At 32.3% G+C, this 17,385-nt stretch overlaps 1 protein-coding gene across 1 annotated transcript in view; it reads left to right on the plus strand.

The window, feature by feature from the left end:
- Positions 1–17,385, plus strand: part of LOC114339634 (uncharacterized) — a 384,539-nt gene that overhangs the window by 292,006 nt on the left and 75,148 nt on the right. Inside the window, exon 4 of the mRNA XM_050652825.1 lies at positions 10,164–10,416. Within this exon, the coding sequence (XP_050508782.1) occupies positions 10,164–10,416 (253 nt within the window). The remainder of the gene's footprint in view (positions 1–10,163; positions 10,417–17,385) is intronic.

The raw sequence follows: 17,385 nt of genomic DNA on the forward strand, positions 1-17,385 counted from the left end.
ATTCCATGACCATTCACGCAGTATTTGGACACGTATTATCCTGGATAAATAGAAAACCATTACCAACGAAAGGGTCATATCAGGTCTAAAATATATATTCAATTTCCGTTTTAATATTAAACAAAGTTTTCTGTTTTAAAACTTTTATTAGCCCACGTTATATTTTATTAAAGACGAATAAATACTTTTCAAAAATTAAAGTTGTATAAAATAGTAAACACATCATTCATCCTCTTTTTAGTGTTCCTTGAAAATTCAATAGGGAACTTGCACATTTTTTGTATTACATAATAATGTAATATTATTATGGTTTTGCATAAAAATGAGATTTCCAAAATTTCACGCTTCAAAAACTCATAATAAATTAGAAGTACAAATTTAAAGTCTTCTTTATCTTAAAATAGTTCTAACGACCCGTGACGTCACAGAGTTTAACTATGTGGTTCAGTTTATGGTTATATTTACGTATATTCTTCTTCTTCTTCTTCTTTAGTTTATTGGCCTCCACCTACTTGGGTATTTAGCCAGATCGTCTTCGGGGAATAAATGAAAATATTTATATTCTAATGACATTTATCGTGTCATTGTAATAAAATATACTAGTTTGTTGAGATTGCAGTGTGATACAGTTTTTAAAGGAAAGGAAAGAAGGTTTACTATTGAAAATAAAACCATTTTGTAAAAGTACACATTTTCTATGAATAGTTCAAACGATCAAAAACACTTTTAACGTCACATAACTGTATTTTTTACTGACGTATGTCTAATTTAAAATTATATATACAATTGGTGTAGAATGTAAACATACAACCCCTTGACGTCAAGACAGGTTTTGGGGTGGCTGGTATAAGTTGAATTTTTAGTCGTCTTTAGGTGCCAAACGAAAGACAAACAAAACTTTTTTTTTTCATTTTATCTAACAATAAAACAATAAAAATGTACTTCCATCAAGTAACGGTCGAATCCATCAAAACTTTTTTTATTTTTGATACAGGTTCTTTAATTATGTTCTGTTGTGATTTATACCATTTTTTTCGAATTTAAAATTTTATGCAACTTCCCTATTATTACCTACTGAGGGAACAATAGCCCCTTGTTCTTTTGGCTCTTTTTCGAGGACCTATATAGCAATGACCATTTCCTGTTTTGGCCTCCTTTGGTTGGGATGTAATTGTTTCTGCAGAAGTCGAAGCTTCTTCCGAGTGTTGAATTATTGATTTGGACTAAGGCATTCATTCGTGCTAATATTACAAAGAACCCTTTATGGCAAACACTTTTCGAACAAAAATCTCCATCATCTTTTTCCGGATCTTCTACTCCGAATACTTCTTCCTTTTCTAGCTCTTTGTACCATGCTAGTCATTTTTCCGGATCCTTGCTCATTTTTGAAAGCTATAAGTAATAATTCACATAAGAAACAAAATACAGTAGAGTCCCGCTAATCCGAACTTCGGTAATCCGAAAATCCGCTTAATCAGAAACATAATTTGGCAATAATTTTGGGGAAAATAAATACGCAGTTACCCTAAGAATTACTACTCTATATACCTAAAAATGGCGGTAAAATATTATTTCAACTTCTTCACTGTAATAAACCTTCAAATTTTGATTTTTTTTTAAATCAGTTAAATTTTCTTTTCTTTAATGAAGAAATCCTCTCCCTCGAAGCCATGGTATCCACTAGCATGGCGGAGGGGTGTTGCTTTACGTAGCGTAGCGCTAGATCAATTGCAGCCGCAGCATAATTGTGAGTTACCCGCTGTTTCGTATTGATATATTCTTTTCCATCACTTTCATCAGAGGATTTTAAAGGTTCTCCTGTAACCATTTCAATGAATTGCTGATCATCATATACCGCGTGGCCATCATCATCAGCTCGCATCCATCCTTCTACATAATTCTTATTCGGCTCTTTACAGCTATGAATATTTTGCACAAGGTCCCTTAACAAATTGGTTTCTTCAGCTTCTAGATCTGGCATTTCTTCATAAGTAAGGCTTGGCCAAATTTTTTTCCAGGAGTTTCGTTTGAAGCTTATTTTTCTGATATTTGAGAAGCACTGGGCCAGCCATAAATTTCCGCTATTAACTTCAACTTCTTGCCTTTAAAACGGTGTTTGATCGTATGTCTCAGATGAATGGTTTCTTCTATTAAAGGGTTAATTACTTCCTTCTTTTTATGTATAATAAAATTAAACAAATAACTCACTAACAAATATTAAGCTCACAATCAGTGGCGACGCGTGACTTTTTCTAAATTGTTACCAAAACCAGATGTAAAAATATCTTATTAAAAAAAATTTGTTTAAACCTCCCAAATATAAATTTTTGTTATCAATCCCGTGGGATAAAATTAAACAAATCACTGTTCCCAAATTATACGTATGTAATTATGTATATGTAATAGGTATAACAATAAATAATAAACAAACTAAACAGATTATTCTACCATAAAATTATAATAAAAAATGAACAAGTAGGAAAAAGAACATATTTTGAAAACTATTGTTTATATTTTAAGTCTTCCATTTTTAATAATCTCATTTTTTTCTTCACAATTATATATAAAAAAATATACAAGGAGAATGACTTTTCAAGTAGTTGATCAAAATTTTGCAATGCGCAGCAACACTCTTCCATGTTTAAATGCACGCACACTGTAATCTGTACAGGTACTCAACCAACGTTACCAAACCAAAAAATGGTTACAATACTGATATACACAGCGGGCCCACGCGCCGTCTCTAGAGCCGTCGCTCCTTCAAAAATTTCAGGAACGAGCTAGTCTAGCGAGGTTCCTCCTGCGTTACCACTGCCCAACGTAGGTATAATAACGTGTAACGGATTCAAATAATTTCGCCAATATTTTCGTGCATCTAGTTGGCTATTTACCGAATAAGATACTATTAACAAATATTTCGGTTGGTAAAAAATATAAATGGAATTATTTCATAGTAGTCATAAAATATTTATTTGCAAGATTTTTAACTGTTACCAATGATAACAGTGGTTACATGGACGCTTCGTCAGTAGCTCACAATGAAATTCAGAGGTCGCGTGGGATACATATGTGCCTAGGCGCCAAATTTAACCTCACAATAACAGAAAATGCGCACGTACACCCCTCACCAAAGTCTTAAGGAAGCTGTCTGGAAATCTTACTTAGAAGCTGGTGAATCACATGCACTATATAAGAACAAATTCGCGCTTTTCCGGTAAGTGGGTTACACTAGTATCCCACGCAAGTACTGCAGGTTTAAAAACGATTTTCTGAGGAGAAAACTAGTTGGAAATAAACTTATTTTAAAGTAATATTGTGAATTATACTTCTGCCAAAGCCATTCGCCCAAATTTGATTGTTTTAGCACATTTTTCAAATGCCTTTCGAATGCCAGGTCAAACAAAGACAATAAGTTTGGCAACAATGTTGACTTTGGCAACTTCTCCTCTTGGGTTATTTTCACTATTCAATTTTCAACTGGCTACAATGTCGAACTTCTCCTCTTATGTGTATATCACTTTTTACCGTTTAAAGTGAATACCTACGTCAAATTATTTCCGATATTGTATGCATGATGTCCTAAATATTTTCGAATACTTTTATTGTGCGTTATAGTTATTTTCCTAACAAGTGCAGAAAGTCATTCTTTTCCGCACGCGACTGCAGTTTGCCGAACGACGCGAAGCGGGAGTTCGGCAAGCAGTCGAGTGCGGAAAAGAGACTTTCTGCAAGAGTTAGGAACAATATTTTTTGTAAGAGTCTTTAAAAAATTACCAAATCCTAATCAATTCATCATCATTCTCTTTGCCTTATCCCTATGCGGGGTCGGCTTCCCTAATTGCATTTCTCCACACAATTCTATCTTGGGTCATATCAATGTTAATCCCCTTTAACAACATGTCCTGCCTTATCGTCTCCCCCCAGGTCTTCTTTGGTCTTCCTCTCCTACTCCTTCCAGGAATCTGCACTTAAGCTATTCTTCGTATTGGGTGATTAACATCTCGACGTTGAACTTGACCAAACCATCTTAACCCATGCTCTCTCATTTTGGCATCAATTGTTGCCACACCTAGACTTCCCCTAATATACTCATTTCTAATTTTATCCTTCTTTGTCACTCCACTCATCCATCTAAGCATTCTCATTTCCGCCTCATGCATTCGTTGTTCCTCTTTCTTTTTCACTGCCCAACATTCAGTTCCGTGCATCATAGCCGGTCTTATGGCTGTTTTATAGAATTTTCCCTTCAGCTTCATTGGAATTTTTCTGTCACACAACACACCACTCGCTTCTTTCCACTTCATCCATCCAGCCCTAACTATACTGCATGCCTCTCCATCTATTTCTCCATTACTCTGTACTACCGATCCTAGTTACTTACAACTATTACTTTTCACAATCATTTCACCATCCAAAGATACCATTTTATTTGTAGTAACTCCATCGTTAAATGAACATTCCAAATACTCTGTTTTTGTCCTACTAAGTTTTAAACCTTTTTCCTCCAGAGCTTGTCTCCACTGTTCCAGTTTTTTTCTAAATCTCTTTCACTATTTCCTATTAACACTACATCATCAGCATACATTAGGCACCATGGAATACTACCCTGTAGTTTCGCTGTTATGTGGTCCAAAACTAATGAGAATAAATAAGGACTGAGCACCGAGCCTTGGTGCAATCCTACTTTCTCCTGAAATTTATCAGTCTCTCCCACACCTGTCCTAACACTAAGTGTTACTCCCTCAGACATATCTCTCACAATTTTTACATATTCGCCAGGGACTCCCTTCTTATTGAGTGCCCACCACAGAACCTGTCGAGGAACTCTATCATATGCTTTCTCAAAATCAATGAATACCATATGAGCGTTGGTCTCTTTATTCCTGTATTTTTATATCAGTTGCCTAACAATGAAAATTGCATTTGTTGTTGATCTGCCCTGCATAAAGCCAAATTGATTATCGGATATTTCGGTTTCTTCACGTATCCGTCTATCAATTACTCTCTCCCATATTTTCAAGGAGCGGCTAAGTAGTTTTATAGCCCTGTAGTTTGTGCATTGTTGTATGTCTCCCTTGTTTTTGTCGACAGGTACTAATATACTGCTTCTCCATTCGTCTGGCATTTGTCCAACTTCCATAATTCTATTAAATAGACCTTTCCTTTCTTTATTTTTTGAAGCGCTTGAGCCACTTCCTCGTTTGTTATTCTGGTAACCATTGTTGTTACTGTCTCCGTTAACTCCACAGGCTGTCTGTCAAATTCTTCATTTAATAGACTGTCAAAATAATTTCTCCATCTCTTTTTGACATCATTTTCGTGAATTAGTATTTTATTATTTTCATCTCGGATACATCTAATCTGATTAAAATCTCTGTTGCTTTCTTTGCTCTCTGTTTGGCTATTTTATATATCTTTGCTTCGCCTTCCCTGGTATCAAGTTGATCGTATAGGTTTGAATACGCTTCTGCTTTAGCTTTTGCTACTGCTACTTTCGCTTCCTTTTTGGCGACCATATAGTTTTGAAGATCTATGTCCGATCTGGTTTCTTGCCACTTTTTATATAATTTTCCCTTCTGTTTTATTTTTCCTTGTGCTTCATTTGACCACCAACAACCTCTTCATCCTCAAACTTCTTTCCTGACGTTTTCCCAAGTATTTCAATAGCCATCTCTCTAATAATATTGGCCATTTTCCTCCAAATTGTGTTAGGGCTTCCTTTCATGTTCCAACATATTTTTTCTACTATTCTTTCCCTGAATAGACCTTCCTTCTCATCTTTTAGCACCCACCACTTGATTTTTTGTGGTCCTTTCTGATATTTTTGTTTAGTTTCACTTTTTACTTCGATGTCCAGAACAAGCAGCTTATGTTGTTGGCTTACTGTCTCACTAACTATTACCTTGCAGTCCTTGCATTTACGTATATCTTCTTTCCTTATCATAAAGTAGTCTATTTGAGTTTCTCTCTTTTTAAAGAATGTGTTAACAATCGCCATATCTAATGCTGTAGCTAATTCTAGCATGTCATCTCCAGCTTCATTTCTAGTTCCAAAGCCTAATCCCCCATGTATTGTTTCATATCCTGTCTTGGCTTGGCCCACATGTGCATTGAAATCACCTCCTACTATAACTTTCTCCTCTGCTGGAATATCACTCAGTACGTCTTCTAATTGGTCATACAGCTCTTCTTTCATTCTCACCCAGACCTGTTTGAGGAGCATACACACAAACAATATTCAATACCTCTTTATCAATTACAAATTTCACTGACATCATTCTATCAGTCGTTCTTACAACTTCTACTACGTTATCTTTTACTTCACTATCAGCAATTATACTAACTCCATTTATGGTGTTACTACTCCTTACATACCACAATTTATATCCATCACCTAGTTTTTTCGCCTTTTGTCCTTTCCACCTAGTTTCTTGAATACAAGCAATTTGAACTCTTCTTCGTTTGAGCGCATCCACTAACTCCAGACTCTTACCGGTAAGACTACCAAGATTCCAAGACCCTATCCTGATCTTAATCAATTTAATTTTAATCAATTAATTTAATTAATATGAAACTACATACACAAATTAATTCTTTGACAAGGTTGTCAAAACCAAACTTTCAATATAATTCTTTAGCCTGACGACGATCTTGGTTTCCATGACGATGATTCAAAACGACTGTTATTGTCTACCGATTTGACTTTCGAATATTATGTCAAAATAATTTTATTTCATCGAATTGTCGCGTTAATTTCATTAACCCGCCAGTGATCGCTATATGAGATTTTCTCTCACGGTTTCAGAAAATTGCACAGAATTTTTTTTCTGGGAAATTATACGCTCTGTAGTTCCTTCTAGTCTCCTAACTATCCGCCCTCGACAATCTAATAGACTCGTCCGCTTAGATAGTGACTCAGTTGACCTAATATCACCCAATTGTTGAGTCAGCGCGCTTCAAGTGAGACATTCTCTCATCAAGCGACCACCTGCGTTACGAACTGTACATAAAAATTAATTTTATTTTGGCACTTAAAACCTGAAATAATGTAAAAAAATTGTAATTATTGTCATCAATCAATTTTTCCAGAGCATTCTTGTTATATTTTTGTGCTGTGCCGTAAATTATCAAGATACAGAGATTGATTAATATTGGTTTAATTCCGATTATTCCTTTTTATTTTATTATATTATTATCTATATTATGTTAAATTATTTTTTCTTATTATTAGTTAATAAAAAAAGTTTAAAAGCCGTTTTAAAAATTTTATCTTGTAAAAAAAAAGGCAAAATTTGGATATCTGAGAGAAAATCTCACGCGCGACCACTCGCGTAATAATCTACCTAGCGACCAATGCCGGGTTAAAACAGGAACACAATAAGATATATTTGAAATAAATTAGTAAATAATATCTTAATATTAGTTCATTGCATGTATTATAATTACTTTAAGGCCATATTAACATATCTAAATTAACACGCGTGCGGAAAAGTAAAAACCGCGTGCGGAAAAGTAACACGCGTGCGGAAAAGTGAAGCTTTGTAAACTAAAATGCGTGCGCGAAAGTAGACATTTTTGCACGCTCGTAGAAAAAAATATATGTGGGTTATATTGTAGCATTTTAGATTATTTAATTGGCTACATATCTGTTTGCCAACACTCCAGAAATAGTAACACTAATATTTTAATGTCTCTATAATAGGTCTGGATCCCGCGTATGAAAAAAAAAGTTGATTAATAGCAAGCTGAAAATTTGTTAATAGCTTAAGGATGTCTAGTCGGATAAACTTTGATATGTGGGAACACTGTAACAGGGGCAGTTTTAATTGTGGAACAGGTTAAAAATTTGGAACGGCCAGACCACGAAAACGGCACATTTATTGTGTCCGACAGAACAGACTTAAACTCTCCGAACAGAGATTAAACTCCATGCAAAAATCAGACTGCTATTCATCACTTGTCATAATTCCTGTCCTGCCCCTGTTACAGTGTTTCCATATATCAAAGTTTATCCGACTAGACACCCTTAAGCTATTAACAAATTTTCAGCTTGCTATTAATCAACTTTTTTTTCATACGCGGGATCCAGACCTATAATAGTTTTATACGGATTTATAAAACAAACTAATGCTTTTCATAAATCAGTCTTGTGTTCCTTATATTATGTACAGTTACGGTCATTGAATAGTTTACAGGCTTACGTATCTAGGAGCCGATTTTTTAAATTAGTACCTCGTTTAAACGCACCTTTTAAGTCAAACTGACGTTATCAGTGGTGCACATAGAATAGGTTATTTAAAAGATTTTATTTTATACATATCCCAAATTATCCAACCTTTGTTTGATTTTCCATATGCACATATATGGCTCACGTCCAAATCTGCAGCAACTTGTCTTAAAAACCAACCTTCTTCGAGTTTGGCAATTGCTCTTGCTTTTGCGCATCATTCAAATTTATTATAACCATTTTGGAGGAGTTCGATACCGTTATTTTATTTTTCAACACTCGTGAAATTTTTGACAAGCACTGACTTTTTGAAATTTTTTGACTTTGACATTTATCAAATCCGTACGACACTGCAATTTTACAGTATTACAATATAAAAAATAAGGTGTAAACTATTCAGTGATCGTAACTGCACATAATATCAATTTACATATTATATGCCTTTAAACATTTATATTATACATATTATATATATTATATATACTATATATATTATATATATTATATAATATATTATATATAAATGTGTCTTCTTCTTGTGCTGTCTCCTTTAGTGGAGGGTAGCGACTACACTGGAAAATCTGTCTTTGTCCAATTCGGCTCTAAACAAAGATATTGAATCAAGACCAGTGAAGTCTCTGATAATATTTCTAAGATATGAAATCTGTCACTTACCGGGACTTCGTTTTCCTTCAGGTCTACCCTGGATAACCGTTGCGAGGCCGTACTTTTCGTTTCTCATGATGTGTTCCAGATAGCTAACTTTTCTAAGTTTGGTGATCTTTAGCAGTTCCATATCTGTACATTATACACATCTCCAACATTTTCTTTGGTAGTATGGATTGTCCAAGGTATTTTCATGATTCTTCTACAAAGCTAAAATTCAAAAGCTTCTAACTTATTCATCAGCGTTATGTTAAGTGTCCAGGCCTCCGTTCTATACCAAAGTATTGACCATACCTAGCAATGCACAAAACGACATGTGAGCCTGATATTGATGCTACTGTCACAAAATAAGCTTTTCATTTTGATAAAGCCTTGAAGGGCTACTTCTATTCTCACTCTTATTTCTTGTTTATAATCAAGTTGATTGTTTAACCAGCAGCCAAGGTATTTGTATTGGTATACCTATTAGGGCTGTTGTTGGTTTACATATATTGGAAGAGATTAATTTTTATGTTTCTTGATATTTTGATAGCTTTGATCCGAATCAGTCATAAAAACAGTGTCATCTGCATAGCGGATGTTATTTACTCTTTGACCGTTTATCCTGATTCCTCTTGAAGTGTGCGATAGTTCGCAAAATTAGCGAACGTAATATTTAAATACCCCAGAGTAGACGTTAAACAGTATCGGTAATAACACACAACCCTGTCTGACACCTCGTTGTATTTCAGTTGGTCTTGATGTGTTACCATTGGTCTTTATGATGAAAGCCACATAAATATGAATATAAAGACATATAATATGTAAATTGACATTATGTACATAAGAGTCATAACATTTATAAAAAGCATTAGCTCGTTTTACATTTTTAACTAAATCGTTTCATTTTAAAAATTTTATTTTCCAAAAAATTCCAATGGCGATATTGGATAAAACAGGAAATGTAACAAAAAATAAGTTTCCTATTTAAGTATTTTGCTTAATTTTATTAAAAATATCAAGTTTATTACGTACCTACAAATCTATTACTGATTTAGGCTGTAGGTAAATATTATTTTGTTTTTGAGAGATCGATGTCTTTAAGAATGATTTTGGCTAATATCGTTGATAGTAATCACATATAAAATTTATCGGTTTCTCCATTATGTAAATAAAAAAAACAAATTGAGAAAAACTTATAATACCAAAATAGTTACCACTTTCTAAACTAAATATTTACAAACCATTAGTCTCAAATATGAACGTACTGCAATTTTTATATTTATTTTAGGAAAACAAAACTTATGCAGCGGTAGGTTACAGTGTAGGCTACGGTTACGGACGACAATTCATAGACAGGCGAACAGATTGGAGGGATGTAATTTTACCCGCTGCTCCTACTCAATCTCCAGGAGTTCAATCTATGAGCTATGTAATTCGGGGATTAGAATCCGGCCAAAATTACGAAGCCAAAGTTCAGGCCAGAAACAAATTCGGTTGGAGTCCCATTTCTGAGGCCTTCACATTTCAAACGACTGATACAGGTCAGTATGAATTTATTGCGATTGATTGTGATAAAGTATATATAGGGGTCAAGTTTATTAAATTTCTTGCCTATAAAGTAAAAGATTTTTAATATAATTTGACATATTATTTTAAAACTAAAAGAATATTTTTATCTTAAAATTACTTTTGTATATTTAGATATCGCCGGTCCGTAATAAGAATGACGTAACTGCAAAAAGCCAAATCTCTCAGGACAGCAAAAAAACGATTTTTAAATATTTAAAATAGGGATTAAATGAGAAGTAATCGTCCAGGACCATCGTTATGGCGTTTATTCTTACAATGATGGCTTTTATTTTTAGTCCTATTTCATTACCGTAATTTGAGCCGCTCAGAGCAACAGTGGCCTAAGTCACAGATTGGGCAATAAAAGCAGCAACATTAAATCATCGGATTAACAAGGGTCTACACAACCTACCTTTATATTTGTCTAAATGGCGCTACAAAATATGTTATCCCATAATCATAATGGAAATACGAATGCTAAGATTGCATTTATCTCAAAACTTCGTTTTTGGGGTTAGGCCACTGTTCTCTCATTGCTCTGAGTGCCTCATTTAATCCCCCCATTTTCAACCCTATATCCCGTTACGTCATTATTGATCTTAAAATTTTTCTGTACAAAAAAACTATTTTTAAATATTTAGTATGCCGTTTATTCTTACAGCTTTTAATTTCATCCCTATTGGTCCGAATTTCATTATCTTAATTTAGTCCCCCCATTTTCAACCCTATTTACAGTTGCGTCATTATTCATCTGAAACAAGGTCTAAAATGGTCTGTTTTCCTCCATTACTGTGCCTGTTTTGTACTGTGATAATAAGTCGTTAAGGAAGGCATAGTGGAAGGCATATATTTGTAAAACAGCTTAAATTGGTTAGGGGTCTGGATGAAATGAAGAGGATATTATCTCTATTAGCCAATTTAATATTTCCGCTTCGGCTTTCGTGTTTTTTTAGGTTTTATTATAAGGTCGATTTTTATTTTTAAATTATGAGTTTTTGGCATACATATCATACTAGTGACGTTGTCAATATGGGTATGATGACGTAATCGGTGATTTTTTTAATTAAAAATAGGTGTCGTTTGATAGTTTACTTGAAAGGCTATTCAATTCTCTATTCAGTAATATAAACATTAACAAAGTTGTTTATACAAGGTGACCAACAAATTTTTGGAATTAAATTAATTTCAAAATTAATTAGACAAAAAGAAGAATGTATGTAATTTATTTAATTTAAAATACATTTCCTACTGTCATATATCAGGAAAAAAATGTTTATTTGATTTGACCGCGTCTTGGCGAATTAAACATTTAATTTAAGCAAAAAGCAATGTTTGTTTGTCAAATAAATATTTTTTTTGTTTTTTGTCAGCAGCAAGATCTATTTTAAATTTAATTAATGTAATTTAAAAAAAAATTGGATACCTTGTGTAAATAATTATGTTAATGATTATAGTACTATAGAGACAATTCAATAATCTTTTAACTGGGCAAGCACACAATCCTTGCAGACGAGCGGCACACCCCCAAAAAACGCTTAATTCTCGAGATACTGACCACGGGAGGTGAATGGCCGATTTTAGTCATACTGTTTGTTTTTGATGATGCTAAAAACGAAAATGAGGTTTATTTTGAATTTTATGTGGGGGAACATTTTCAAAATCGCAATTTTACCCTAAAAATAAAAAAAATTAAATCTCTTTTTTTGGCTATACCTCACTGTGTTCCATTTTAATATATCTGTTTAAATATTTACAGTAAATAGCTCTAACATTGCTGAAGACAACAGTACCTGCTTAAGCTTTCTGTCTTATCCTGATAAAGGTTATTAATTTTTTAAAATAAAAGGTGCAGATTTGTGCATTGCAACGTTTACTCGCAAAAGTTGAGTAACTTAATTTTAAATTTAGCTTTTTAATCAAGTTTATCTTAAAATATAGAGTACAAAGAAGTTTTTTGGAAAGTTTTAGATCAAAAGGTTTTACAGGCAAGAAATAGTGCAACTTTTAATATCGCCATAAGCAATCAATAAATTAATGCTTATTTTTCGAGATACAGACCATGGTTGGTGAATAGCTAATTTTGATCTTATATTATATTTTTTATGGTGTTGAAAACGAAAACGAAATTTATTTTAAATCTTAGGTGGGGGAATATTGTCAAAATCGCAATTTTACCCTAAAAGTAAAAAAAATTAAATCACGTTTTTTGCGCTTAGCTCGTGCAAAGTGGTAAATATATACTGAACAAACTTTAGAAAAAAATATTAAAATGGTCCGGAGTTGTAGCGAGTTAACGCTAAAAAATGTGATTTGATTTTTTTTTTATTTTTAGGGTAAAATTGTGATTTTGACAAGTTTTCCCCATCTAAGATTTAAAATAAATTTCATTTTCGTTTTCAACACTCTCAAAAACATAAATGTATGTAGTCTGGGCTGATTATCGGAGAATAGGCCATTTTTGAGAAAAGTTATTTACCAGCAATTTTATTGCTGGAATCGAAATATAAGATCCTATATATTAATAATATAGGTATACAAAGTCCTCAGATAGTGTGCTACTTTTTTTATAAACAAAATGGCGGCCGAAAGTCGTGTTTTTTTCAATTATTGCTCTATAACTCCGAAGATTTTAACTTTACAACAAAAACACCCAAATAAAAATTCACCGTGATTAAATTCTGCATAGAGATGTGTTTTTCCCGATCTGCTCTGACGAAAATTTTCCTCGGAAAATGCGGGTTTTCCCAACAAAATCTTTAATTATCAAATTTTAGATAAGTAATTATCTACCAATAATTAAATAATTTGGTGACTTAAAAGCCTTTTTGGTTTAGATTATAGTTCCAGGAGCTGGTGAAAATTAAACGAATATTTTAGCAACAATTCAATTGTTAATTAATAATTTACGATCGCAATAATAACCAAAATAATTATGATACACTGATCAAACTTTGAAATCTTATAAAGATGAGATGCCTATTTAACATTTTGTCGACAAAATATATATTTTCTATTTTTTGCATAATCTTTAAATGTTAAAAAAAATAGTTATAAACAAATTAACGTTTCTCAGAAAGTTATTATTAAGTATGTTATAATTTTAAAAATAGCTAAAATGCGCATTTCAAATATCTTGAAAATGAATGATTTATGAAACAGCAAAGTAAACATACGATTACTACGGTGTTTATAAATTTTTTTAATTCTTTCAAAGCGTAGAAGTGAGTTTAAAGTACAAGCTAGTTATTTACAAAAATATATCGATTATCAGTTTAATGGTTATATTTTAATTAAAGATTATAAATATATTTTTTTTGTAATTTACACCCGCGAAAGTAGACTAATACTGTACTGTAGCTAAAATTTTCACTCGGAGCGACGACCGGCCGCGCGACGTACACTTTTAATACATAATGTATGCTGCATGTCAGTCGCTTCGAGTGACCATTTAGCTCCGACTCTGCATCAGGCCTACTTTTGCTCTAAAAATTACAAAAAAAAGTATTTTTAATCTTTGACTAAAATAGAACCATTGCACTAATTTTTGACATCCTTTGTGAGTAATTAGACTGTACCATATACTCACTTTTAAGCTTTGAAACAATTAAAACAAATTATAAACAACGGGGAAATTGTATATTTATTTTGCTGTTTTATAATTTTTTTGCAAATGGTTGGAAAAATTTTTTAAAGCATTCATTTTCAAGACCTATGAAATACGTATTTTAAGTATTTTTTAAAATTAGAATATAATAAACAATTTCTGAGAAATGTTAATTTGTTTATAACAATTTTTTTAACATTTAAAGATTATGCAAAAAATGAAAAATTTATATTTTGTCGACAAAATAATAAATAGGCATCGCACCTTTATAATCTTTCTAAGTTTGATCAATGTCTCATGATTATTTTGGTTGTTATTGCGACTGTAAATTGTTAATTAACAATTGAATTGTTGCTAAAATATTCGTTTCATTTTCACCGGCTTCTGAATTTATAATCTATAACAAGAAAGCTTTTATTTCACCAAGCTATATAATTATTGATAAATAATTACTGGCCCAAAAAATTTATTTGAAAATTCGAGATTTTGTTGGGAAAACCCACATTTTCCGAGGAAAATTTTCGTCGGAGCAAATCGGAAAAACATGCCTCTATGTATGTATGAATTAAATTGTGTTTGGTGTAAAGTTAAAATCTTCGGAGTTATAGAGCAATAATTGAAAAAAATACGATTTGTCGGCGCCATTTTGTTTATAAAAAAAGTAGCACACTATCTGCAGACTTTGCATACCTATATTAATAATATATAGGATCTTATAATTCGATTCCAGCAATAAAATTGGTGGTAAATAACCTTTCTTTGTACTTTACTAATTAAACCAGCGTATTATAACTATTTTTTTTTCATTTAAAGATTTTCCAAAAAAAAAGAAAAATTTATATTTTGTCGATAAAATATTAAATAAGCGTCTCATCTTTATAATCTTTATAAGTTCGATCAATGTATCATGATTATTTTGGTTATTATTGCGATCGTAAATTGTTAATTAACAATTGAATTGTTGCTAAAATATTCATTTAATTTTCACCGGCTTCTGGAATTACAATCTATACCAAGAAAGCTTTGATGTCACTAAGTTATTTAATTATTGATTATAATTACTTACCTAAAACTTTATTTCAAAATTAGAGTTTTTGTTAGGAAAACCCGCATTTTCCGAGGAAAATTTTCGTCAAAGCAAATCGTGAGAAACATATCTCTATGCAGAATTTAATTGCGGTGAATTTTTATTTGGGTGTTTTTGTTGTAAAGGTAAAATCTTCGGAGTTATAGAGCACTAATTGAAAAAAATACGATTTGTCGGCGCCATTTTGTTTATAAAAAAAGTAGCACACTATCTGCGGACTTTGCATACCTATATTAATAATATATAGGATCTTATAATTCGATTCTAGCAATAAAATTGCTGGTAAATAACTTTTCCATGAATTTTGGTAATTAGCCCAGAGTAATGACCAAAATTGGCAATTCACCACCTACGGTCAGTATCTCGAGAAACAAGCGTTATTGTGGGGATTTCTAATATCAGTATTAAAAGTTGTACTATTTTCTTTTTTCTATAAAACATCTTGATCTAAAACTTTCTAGAAAACTTCTTTGTACTCCATGTTACACGATAGACACAACATATTGTTATCATCTTTCCTAGTGAAAAATATGTTTATTTTGATATTGATACCCACATAAACATGAGCTCACGATCATGTCAGCCGGTCACGAAACCGTATTTTTAGGGTAGAATTGCGATTTTGACAAGTTTTCCCCATCTAAGTTTTAAAATAAATTTCGTTTTCGTTTCCAACACTCTCAAAAACATAATGTAAGACCAAAATTGGCGATTCACCATCTATGGTCAGTATCTCGAGAAACAAGCGTTATTGTGGGGATTTCTAATGTCAATATTAAAAGTTGTCCTATTTTTTTTCTGTAAAACATCTTGATCTAAAACTTTCTAGAAAACTTCTTTGTAGTCCATGTATACACGATAGACACAACATATTGATATCATATTTCCTAGTAACAAATATGTTTGTTTTGATATTGATACCCACATAAACATGAGCTCACGATCGTGTCAGCCGGTCACGAAAATGATAAGGCTAAAAGCTTAAAGCAGGTGCCATTTTCTTCAGAAAAGTGGTCAATATATACTAAACAAACTTTAGAAAAAAATATTAAAATGGTCCGGAGTTGTAGCGCGTTAAACGCTAAAAAATGTGATTTCATTTTTTTTAATTTTAGGGTAGAATTTTCTTTTTTCTATAAAACATCTTAATCTAAAACTTTCTAGAAAACTTCTTTGTAGTCCATGTTACACGATAGACACAACATATTGATATCATCTTTCCTAGTGAAAAATATGTTTATTTTGATATTGATACCCACATAAACATGAGCTCACGATCGTGTCAGCCGGTCACGAAACCGTATTTTTAGGGTAGAATTGCGATTTTGAGAAGTTTTCCCCATCTAAGCTTTAAAATAAATTTCATTTTCGTTTTCAACACTCTCAAAAACATAATGTAAGACCAAAATTGGCGATTCACCATCTATGGTCAGTATCTCGAGAGACAAGCGTTATTGTGGGGATTTCTAATGTCAATATTAAAAGTTGTCCTATTTTTTTTTTCTGTAAAACATCTTGGTCTAAAACTTTCTACAAAACTTCTTTGTAGTCCATGTATACACGATAGACACAACATATTGATATCATATCTCCTAGTAACAAATATGTTTATTTTGATATTGATACCCACATAAACATGAGCTCACGATCGTGTCAGCCGGTCACGAAAATGATAAGGCTAAAAGCTTAAAGCAGATGCAATTTTCTTCAGAAAAGTGGTCAATATATACTGAACAAACTTTAGAAAAAAATATTAAAATGGTCCGGAGTTGTAGCGAGTTAAACGCTAAAAAATGTAATTTCATTTTTTTTATTTTTAGGGCAGAATTGCGATTTCGACAAGCTTTCCCCATTTAAGATTTAAAATAAATTTCATTTTCGTTTTCAACACTCTCAAAAACATAATGTAAGACCAAAATTGGCGATTCACCATCTATGGTCGGTATCTCGAGAAACAAGCGTTATTGTGGGGATTTCTAATGTCAATATTAAAAGTTGTCCTATTTTCTTTTTTCTATAAAACATCTTGATCTAAAACTTTCTAGAAAACTTCTTTGTACTCCATGTTTTAACATAAACTTGATTAAAAGGATAAATTTCAAACTAAACTTTGCAATGCACAAATCTGCACCTTTTACTTTAAAAAAATCATAACTTTTATAAGGTTAAGAGCGGTAGCTTGAAACAGGTACCGTTGTGTTCAGCAGTGTTAGAACTATATACTGTAAAAATTAAAAAAAAAATATATTA

This window comes from Diabrotica virgifera, chromosome 6, assembly GCF_917563875.1.
Source record: "Diabrotica virgifera virgifera chromosome 6, PGI_DIABVI_V3a".
Classification (NCBI taxonomy): Eukaryota; Metazoa; Arthropoda; class Insecta; order Coleoptera; family Chrysomelidae; genus Diabrotica; species Diabrotica virgifera.